The sequence below is a fragment of the Lathyrus oleraceus genome, chromosome 3 (assembly GCF_024323335.1).
Source record: "Lathyrus oleraceus cultivar Zhongwan6 chromosome 3, CAAS_Psat_ZW6_1.0, whole genome shotgun sequence".
NCBI lineage: Eukaryota > Viridiplantae > Streptophyta > Magnoliopsida > Fabales > Fabaceae > Lathyrus > Lathyrus oleraceus.
This window is the reverse complement of record NC_066581.1, coordinates 267,338,217-267,349,216: the sequence shown is the minus strand read 5'-3', so window position 1 is coordinate 267,349,216 and position 11,000 is coordinate 267,338,217. Positions and strand designations below refer to the sequence as shown.

At 33.3% G+C, this 11,000-nt stretch overlaps 1 protein-coding gene across 1 annotated transcript; it reads left to right on the top strand.

The window, feature by feature from the left end:
• The first annotated feature begins 3,989 nt into the window (after positions 1-3,989).
• LOC127126864 (ethylene-responsive transcription factor 1-like) lies at positions 3,990-4,989 on the top strand. Its single transcript, XM_051055869.1, has one exon. The coding sequence runs from the start codon at positions 4,116-4,118 to the stop codon at positions 4,731-4,733; it is 618 nt and encodes a 205-aa protein (XP_050911826.1). The 5' UTR covers positions 3,990-4,115; the 3' UTR covers positions 4,734-4,989.
• Positions 4,990-11,000: the final 6,011 nt, after the last annotated feature.

Sequence of the window (11,000 nt, the reverse complement as noted above, 5' to 3'; positions counted from 1 at the left end):
TATATACAGATGTGCTTGAAGAACTACATCTCGGTCAAATGCCTTAACATTTAAATCTTGAATATCTCTACCATCATATCTTCCATCATGACGGGGCTCAAAATTCCTATAGAGTTTGCTTCTAACAAATAGTTTTTACAAAACTCAATAGCTTCTTTTGTGATGTACCGTTCAACAATCAAAGCTTCTGGACGATGATGATTCTTTGTATATCCTTTAAAGATCTTCATTTACCATTCTACCGAATACATCTGTCATAAATAAACTAGACCATAAATTATAATCTCCCTTACTAGATAAGCAATTAAGTGAACCATAATGTCAGAAAATGATGGAGGGAAAAATATCTCTAATTGACACATGATAACTACAACCTAAAGTTCCAACTCATCTAAATTTCCAGGTTCAGTGACTATACTACATATAGATGAAGAATAAACACAATCTGGTTATAATTACCCTTACATTTTTTGGTAGAATGCCACGAATAGCCACTGGTAGAAGTTGTTTCATCAGACCTGACAATCATGATATTTTAAGCCAATTAATTTGAGATCATTCATTGACACAAACTTTTTCACATTTGATGAGTACCCTTGGGGAACTTTGATAAACTGTAAACAATCGCAAAAGATTTTTTTTTTTTGGACAGAGTGTGACATGCAGGAGAAAAATATATTATATTTCCTATATCTTTTGGGGCTAACTCTTTTTTTATACCCATAAACACCAGATTTTCATGGAATTTCTTAGTGTTTTTTGTCTTGCCTTTAATATTTATAAGTATTTCAATCAAACTATCACATACCTTTTCCTCCACATGCGTGACATTAGGATAATGTTTTACATTGAGGATAAACCAATATGGAAGATTAAAGAACACCAACCTCTTTTTCCAAATATTTTTCTTCACGAGCCCTTTTTCGTTTTTTTCCAAAGACAACATTAATATGTTGTTGTCTTTTATAAACATCCTTCCTGATTAAGGGCTTTCAGGCGATATCAAACTCTTGATTTCCATTAAAAGCCTTATGCAATCTATGTTATAGATGATTAGGTCTTAGAAATTTTTGATGCACATGGTGAACACTCATTTTTCCATTTTTTAACGGGTGGAAGCATGTATTATCTTCACATATTGGATATGCTTTATGTCCCTTAACACTGTACCTAGACAAATTGTCGTATGCAAGAAAGTCATTGATTATGCAAAACAACATGGAACACAACTTAAAGTTATCACCTGTATACACATCATCAACATCAATTCCTTTCTCCCACAAAATTATTAAATCTTCAATCAACATCGTTAAATGAATATCTATGTCGTTCCCTGATTGTTTTGGACCCGAAATCATCATTGATAACATCATATATTTACGCTTCCTGCATAATAACATAAATAAGTTGTAAGTTATGAGAACAACATGACATGAAGTATCGTTTGGTAGGTACCACATCACTTTGGAAGAAACATCCTTTCTAGTTACACCATTATCATCTTCAGAACCATTATCCTTCTTATTGTAGTGTGACTCCCCACTCCTTGGGCACTTCTTCAAGTTCTCACGCTCTTTCCTACATAATATGTAATTATTACGATATACATGTATTTTGATATAGTCCAAATCCATTTGACACAATATATTCTTGGCCTCGTAACTACGATTTGACAACATGTTACTTTTGGAAGCATTTCTTGCAATAATTCAAGCAATTCACTAAAACTCTTATTTGTCAACACACCTCTTAGCATAAGATTAAATAGTCCTAACACAGGTGAAAATCTTGTAAATATTTTGCATCCCAGATATGACGACTCTTCCATGTCACTTTTTAAAGTATCTATCACACGAGCTTTCTTAAAAGCAATACTCCAATATTACGAATCATATCTTCTAGAATATCATTCATAAATTTATCATCTTCAACTCTATGTGAGACATGTCTTTTTTTTTGTCACTTCACCATGCCATACCCATTCCGTATAATTTTGAATAATTCCATCACAACCATAATGATTGAATATAACAACCCTTAGATGTTTTTGCGTATTTCGACAAATTTTACAAGGACACCACAAAACTCCATTATCGTTAAGAAGATTTTTTCCCCGCAAATTCAAGAAGTTGAATCAATTCATTCTCATACTCTTTATTTTATCTATTGGCTCTCATCTAACTACAATCCATAATAACATACAACTTTTGAAAGTAAAACAAAAATGAACATTACAAAATAATACAAAAATAACAATAAATTACAATAACTACAAATACCTGAAAACAAAATTGTACATTATATCCTAAGTCTCAAAAACCATGACGCTAACAACAACAACAACAACAATAAAGATAACAATAACAACGAGGGCAACAACAACAACAACGATAACAAGAACAACGACGATGACAACAACAACAACAACAACAACAACAACAACAACATTCACATGAGAGAGTTCTACATACCAAAAACATGAAGAAAATTATTGATTTGAGATTCGAGCTTCCTTCCTCCTCCTCCTCCTTGGAGAAGATGATATTTCAGTTTGTTAGGTAGAGATAATGGTAATTTAATTCGTTAGGTGGACAAAATGGTGTTTCAGTAGAAGAAAAGTTCTAGGCCATAAAAAGTGAATGAATGAAACTTAATAGTCTGATGAAAGAGTAAAATAATAATTAGAGTTAACATCTCGATTTTTAAAAAAACAGAGGGAATCAACCGAGGGTAAAATTATGTTTAATTTATTTAAATATAATATTAATCACCTTAGAATATGAATTTTCTAAAGAACCGATTTGTAGAAGTTGTGAATTAAAGCTCAAACCATAATCTATATAACCTGTCGATTTTTTACAAAATCGGAGGAAAAAGATGAAACTTTTTTTACTAAAAAAATGACGCCTCTCAAGTCATTTGACCTCTAATTTTCTTTGACCGAAGTGAAAACTTCGTCATAAAATATATTATTTGTAGTAATGCACCCTACAAAAATCTCCTTTAAATTTTCACCTTATTTTTCGAGACCTCAACAAACACATTAAAGAAAATAAAATAAAATAGGAATTACATTAAAAACTGAATTAAGAAGAATTATTCACACTTCCCAAAAAAAACATATCTATATTTCCACGAGTAAAGTGGTCTAAAATTAGGCTAACTAAAGATTGATAGTCTGATGTTTGATTCATCTCGATTATCCTATACTCCCTCTATTCCTTTTTAAGTGTTACTTTCTTAAACACATTTTGTTTGTTTTTAATTGTCACTTACAAAGTTCAAGGTAGTATTAGTTACATTTATGTCAAAATTATCCATAGATAATTATTACAGAGAGAGAAAAAATAGAATAAATCTAATAAACAATTAGGGATATTATAGATAAAAGAAGAATTATTGTTTGAAAAATAACAATAATAATTAGCTTTCTTGATATGTATAAAATATCAAAAAAATAACACTTAAAAATAAACTGAGAGAGTATAACATTAGTATTAACAACCATTTAATTAAAGATGAATAAATATTTTCAACTCAGAAGAGAGAGAGTATAACATTAGTATTAACAACCATTTAATTAAAGATGAATAAATATTTTCAACTTAGAAGAGATTCAAAATCTCACAAACATATTTAAATATATACTTCCATATATTATTCATATGAAAACTTTTGTTTCCACACATGTGATATCTAGTTAATTTAGCATAAAAATATTGTTGATTCAGTTGAATAGAATAATTCAATTCAATACATAAATTATAGATAATTTAATTATAAAATTAATAAACAACCTTTCTCAATGTGAACATAATTAGTTTCTATTCATCTGAATTAAGTACATTTTAGAAAAGGGTGTTCATGAAATGTTTTTGTATATTAAATATTAAATTATTGAACAAATAAGACGTGAAGACAATTATTGAAGTTTCACATAATGAAACTTAAGCCAATATAATAATTGCAAAGGAATATCCCCACGTGCTTCCAAACGGATGTCAAGTTTTGAACGAAACCATTCTACAAATAACAAATTCTTGCTTGTATATAAATAGTGTACCTCAATGCAATTCTCAGTGGTGCATATTTAGAACACATTGAGAGTCTCAAACATGCAATTTTCTACCACCAAAGATTCAGAGTTTGCATATTTAGAACACATTCAACAATACCTTCTTCACGATAATGATTTCAACATCCTTGCATCACATCAAAATATTCAAAGCCCAAACAATAGTTCAAACACAACTGCATCTCCACGTGAAGTGCACGCGCCTCCCACGTGGAAGCGCTACCGTGGTGTGAGGCGGAGGCCGTGGGGGAAGTTTGCAGCTGAGATCAGAGATCCGAAGAAGAATGGAGCTAGGGTTTGGCTTGGAACTTATTTGACCGAGGAGGAAGCTGGTATGGCTTACGATAAAGCTGCTTTTAAGATGCGTGGCCACAAGGCCAAGCTCAATTTTCCTCATCTTATTGGCTCTGACGTGTATACGTCTGGGCCAAAAAGGGAGACGACTTTGAAACGGGAATCCTCGAAGCTCTCTTCATTATTAGAAGATAGCTCCGAGTCATCATCACAAGGGTCAAAGAGGAAGAGGAGCATGGCTAATCTACTTAACAAGTTAGCCAAGAATAGAAACCAAGCTATGGTGGTTGAAAGTGAAATGGTCTCACAAGAAAATGCTGTTAACCAATGGTTGAATGATTTCTCTCTACTATGGTGCTCTTAAGTAGCTTGAGTACTTAACTGTGTGTGTTTATTTAAAATTTTCTATTTCAGCAACTCTAAGCTTTATAGTTTTTGCTGTGAGTACACAGCTCCTACAAATATGTTTAAGATGATTTTTGTATCACCTTGATGAAATTCAATGAGTGATGTTTAAGCAAAACTAGGACTATATTGTAATTTTTACAGTTGGGCATTTCTTTGGAACTGCTCTTAATTGAAGAAAATAATGTTTAAGAATGCATAATTTTATTTGGATACTTTTGATTTGTTCATATATTTTGGTCCAAGATAATATTTGTTTTGAAATTGTAACTCTAAAATATGAAAAATACTAAGTCATGGTACCAAAAAATAAACACAAAACTTCATGGACATTTTATGTTTATGTAGATTCGGTCTAAAAAGGAATTTTAATATGTTTTTAATAAATTCTAACAAAATAATAAACTTATTTTACGTTTTTTACTATTGTAAAATTTATTTTTATAAAAAATGATAAGGGAATACTGTTTTGAAGCTTTTTAAGAAGTTTATTTTAAATTGAGTTTTGTTTTAAATATATATTTCACCCTTAAATTAATAACAAAATAATAATTCATGTGATGGTAAAAAAATACAGAAGTGTGTGTATGTCTAAAAATTTCTTTTCACATATGATTATGAATCATCAGATTCTGAACCACATTCAGAATCTGATACCAGAGTGAGTAACAACAATGAGAAGTTTACTTCCTTTTCTTCAACTCCGTTTCAAAACTTAAGGTTTCACGCTCATATTCTGATACGGGTAAGAGGTTGAATCAAAACCTAGTCTGACTTCAGAGATCGTTTGCATAGTGGAATACAAATGCAGAAGTAAATAAATAGACACACAATATATCCTGGTTTCTCTTAAACCGAGAATAGTCCAGCCCCCTTGCAACATAAGAACTTTTAACTATAATCAAACTGATTACAATTTCTTAAGCCAGTAGCTCAAGACTTGCTACTCAATCACACCTGATCGAGACTTCCTTGCCTAAACACCATGTCCAATACTTCTCTGCCTTAAGCTCGTATTAAGGCCTTTCTGCTCAGTCACCCTAACCGAGACTTCTTGCTTTGTCCGCAAGCATGAGACTTCAATGCTCAAGAACTCAACTCGAGACTTCCTGCTATGCCCGCAAGTATGAGACTTCAATGCCTAAACAATCCGTTCAGGACTTTCCCACCTTAAGCTCATGTTAAGGAGTTTTTCTTAATCACATAGAAATATACTTTTTTTTGCCTAATTAATCAAATTAGGACTCTACTCTAAGAAAATGCTACTAGAATTTTCAGAATCTCTTAATCAAAAGAGTCTGACATTAACCTTGTGTTCATATGGGTGCTTCTTGGATAATCAAATACGCAAAGGTTTACACTCTTGAGTAGACTGTGAGTAGTTTGCTCATGAATATAGAAGAATGAAGTGGTCATTCTTCTTCTCTCCTTGCACATATTTTCTTTTGTCATGCCTTTCTATTATGATGATCTTCCTTGATCATTTTCGCTCTGCTCTCACACACTTTAACCCTTGTGGTTATATTTTCTATTTAGTGTGTGTTTCTTAGATATGTATTTTCTGAATAAAACACAGTCTCTCTCTCTCTCTCTCTCTCAACCAATACTGTGAACTGGTATCACATCGTTGTAAACACAGTCACGTATTCTTCAACTCACATTCATCTTGGTAAGAATAACAATTTGAATGTTTTCAATCTTCATCTATAAATAGATTATGAGAATAGATCCGTTGAAGATTGAAACTACATAAGGTATGAGTAGTCATTAAAGGTCTTTAGCTATTGTACAATAGAGTGAGCAAAAACTCAACTAGCATAAAGACATTGGGAGAAGAGAGTAGAGTTTATAGCAGTTGGAGAGATAAGATTTTGACAATATAACTTAATGTTGATTAGACATAAAGTATTGTACCATTGTCACATGATCTTCTTTGGATAACTTCAGACTTTAAGTCTTCTTGTAGACGTTTATTGAAGCTTGCTCAAAGTCGCTGCTATCTTTATACTTAACTTATTGATTCAGAGGCTTTTTAAAGGATTAGTTAAAGCTTGATCATAAGTTGAAGTATGTCTTTAGAACGTGGTATGAGTGAGACTTCAGAGTCTAGAGTTCACAGGTTCTGAGCTTGTCTTCATCAGAGTCTTGAAAAGAACTAGTCTAGATATTCTCTTGAAGAGTTGATGACTTGATGTAGAAAAATTCCATTGAAGCAGATCCTTCAAAAGTGTTGGTTAAGCACGTTCAGAAGTTGTAGGGTAATTGCTTGTGACAATGACTGCTTGCTTCAAACAATTCTAGTCTTCATAGCTTTGTTGATCTTTGTATTCCACTTAAGCTTAGGTTCAGCATCTGAAAGACTTGAGTAGACTCATCAGAGTCTGGAAACTTGGCTCTGATCCTTCAGATTTAGAACGACTTTGCTTCCTTTAATGGTTCTTCTGAGTGATTAACTTAATTTATATCAAGGTTAATGTTTTTTGATCCTGCACACTAGAATAACCATTAGTAAATCCTATATTCTTTAAATACTTGTTATCATCAAAACTTTTTAGGAGCTTGAACAAATCTTATTCTAACAATCTCCCTTTTTTTTATGATGACAAACAAATGTATTTAAGAACAATGGTTAATGATTTAATTAACACAATCTAACATCAGAGACTGAGTTTGTAAGCTCCCCCTAAGTTAAACAACCCATTAAGGTGAGGTTTATAAGCTCCACCTAAGTCTGATAATCCATTAAGACGAGGTTTGTAAGCTCTTATTAACTTTTTATCTATATTAACTTAATCCTATAATTTTAATCAACAAATTCTAACATCAGAGTATGAGATTTGTAAGCTCCCCCTGAGTTTGACAGACCTTAGGTTGATGTTTGTAAGCTCTTCCTTTAGTCTTGACAGTTCATTAAGGTAAGGTTTATAAGCTTTTCCTTAAATCCTTGTCTTTGTTAGATTAAAATTAGTCATTTAAGCTCAATAAAATAAATTACAACAAGATAAAAATAACATAAAGCTTATAAATCAGAAGTTGTTGTGGTAGAATCTGCTTTGTTCAAGTTCTGATGTTTTATTTTCTTCTTAAATACTCTATGCATTTTCTCCCTCTTTGTAATTATCAAAAAGATTTAAAAAAGTAGATGCATACACTACTGACAGTTAAACACACAAACCACATTTTTCAAGATGATCAAACATAGATTCCTAGATACAGTAAGTTCATAGGCACAAGACTCAAGGAACACAATCTTTAATATAAAAGAGATTATATCCAGACTCTATAAAAGCAGATATAGAGGACACCATCAAAACACACAACTAAAAGAAATTACAGGAATGGGTAAGAAAAGAACTTTCAAAGTAGATAAGTGAGATTTTGACCAGGATTATCGTAATTTGATGAGAAGAGAGGCTAGAGAAAAGAAGAAAAATAAAAAGATCAAAGAAAAAATGAATACCATACAAGCACATAATGAAGGAACATATGCTGAAGTTTCTGAAAAGAGCAAGGTTCCAGCAGACAAAGGGGAGTGGGATGCAGATTAGAAAACTTATCGAGACTCTCAGAGGGATGAAGATTACAAGATTTTTTTGAGACTTACAATGGATCAGGAGATCAAGAAGATCATGGCTGAAAACCTATGTAATAGTGTTGTCGCTACCGGGATTTCACGATAACGAAACCGGGACTAAAGATAATGCCAAAGAGAGGCAAAGTCAGAAGATGAAATTCTAGTTAACAGACTATCAATGTCACACATGATGTTATGACATCCGATTTTGCACAGACAGGAATGTAAACAACAAATAAGTGTAAGTGCAGTAAATAACACAAGGAATTGTTTACCCAGTTCGGTGTCACACACACCTACTTCTGGGGGCTACCAAGCCAGGGAGGAAATCCACTATTAGCAGTATTAATTCAGGCCTTAAACCACCTGTTTAATCCTATCACTTAATACCTACCCAATGCAATTTCAATCTTAAACTAAGACCAGAGTTCCTACTCATTCCCCCTCAATCACCTCAATGATTACAACCTTTAATTAGATTAAAGTTAATGGTGAAGTCACACTTCAAACAACTCTTGATTGTGCTTAACAACTTTAATCAAGATACACAACACTCACGCTTAAAAGCTTAGAGTGACACAACACTTACAACTCAATGAACACCCTAGTCCAATGCAATCATCTACATGATAATTGCTTGGCTCACAAGATACACCTAATACAAGACACACATAAAATACAATAGTGAAGTATGATGGAACAATACAATCTTCACGCCTAAAAAAAACCCCGAGTTCTGAATGAAGGATTGCCATCCTTTTATATTGTAACACTTGGGCCTTGTACTTGTATTTCCTAAAATTAAGGTCAAGCAAGTTAACCTAATTTCCACATATTAGGGTACTAACAAATAGGCTATTTGTTAGGTTCATTAATTGTAGCTCAGTTGTTAGTTTCCTGGATTTTAGCTCAGCTGTTGGATTCCTGAAAAATAGTCTGAGAAAAATACTGAAACAGAAAAACTAACCATCCTACAATTTAGCATATGCTGTCAGGAATGAATGTCACAACATTCAGTTTGACGTCTAGAACATAGACCATATGCTAAGTCTGTTATTTTCCTGAAAACAGACTGTATAAAATGCTGTACTGTAAAAGACCAACCAATCTATACTTCAGTATCAGCTTACAGTAATAAATGTCAAAACATCCAATTTGACATTTACACAATGAGCCTTATGCCAGGTCTGTTATCCTCCTGAAGAACAGACTGAGATACATACTGAACTGTAGCAGAAAACCAACCTGCCTATTATTCAGTATATGCTGTCAATGATGAATGTCATAACATCCAGTTTGACATTCAGACAGTAGGCCTTATGCCAGGTCTGTTATTCCCTTGATAAACAGACTGAAATTAAGTACTGAGTTATAACAGACAACCAACTGTTCTATACCTCAGTATCTGCTGTCAGAGATGAATGCCACAACATCTAGTTTGACATTCAGTAAATCCTGTATTAGCTAAACCTGCAGCATACTACTCAAGTATGTCATGACATCAGTCAAGACATCAGAGTCCAATTAGTGTTTTAACATAAAATGCAGCCAATCAAACATCTACAAACTCCCCCTTTGGCAAATTTTTGGCTAAAACAACTTGGCATCACAACAGAGTTCACAGCAGCGAAAAACACACATCTAGCAGGGGAATTAACCTAGCTAATACACTCAGAGCAGCATCACACTCAACACACATAGAAGTTAAATAAAAACTTCTAATCAGCAACACACATAGGAGTTGAACATCAAGCTGCAACACAACCTCTGGATTAGAGGATCTTCAATATCTGTTGTCCTGGGGCACCACAGGTGTTACTCCCCCTTTTTGTCAATTTTTTTGCCAAAGCAACACTTTAAATTACAGACCAAAACAAACAGAATTACACACAAATGACAGAGACACAATCTTGATTTTACTTCACCATTTCAATCAAGAATACCCCCTCTTGATCTTGCCTTACAACTTTGATCAAGGCACCACCCACTTGATCTTGCTTCACAACTTTGATCAAGTAGTCACACACTCTTGCTTTACAGCAGGTACACCCATATCAGATGCCATGACTTTGAGTCTGACATCTTGAACCACTCCTGCATGAACACTTTCTTGAACTCCAGCAGGCACATAGTCTGTCTCATGTTAGGATATCCCCTTAACATCTTGTTAACACACTTGCAGCAAGTGAAATAGTTATGATTTGTTGACCAATCAGAGCACACTTTCAATTGTTTAATAGTTAGAAATATTAAACAATACATTCCAAACATCCTTGGTTGCTATAAATCCTCAGAAAGGCATATTCCCAATTTCCCCTTAAATTTTCAAACTGAGTAGCATCCAAAGCCTTTGTGAATATGTCAGCCAGTTGTAGTTCAGTGGCTAGATGTTCCAAGGTAATCACTTTGTCTTCCACCAGATCTTTGATAAAGTGATGTCTAATGTCAATATGTTTGGTCCTGCTGTGTTGGATGGGATTCTTTGAAATATTGATAGCACTGAGATTGTCACAGAACAATGTCATGACATTCTGAGAGACATTGTACTCAGTCAACATCTGTTTCATCCACACCAGTTGGGAACAACTACTTCCAGCTGCTATGTACTCAGCCTCTGCAGTGGACAGTGATACACAGTTCTGTTTCTTACTG

What these genes read in the sequence shown, in the direction of transcription:
- LOC127126864 (XM_051055869.1), top strand. Translation starts at nt 4,116, where the DNA reads ATGCAATTTTCTACCACCAAAGATTCAGAGTTTGCATATTTAGAACAC.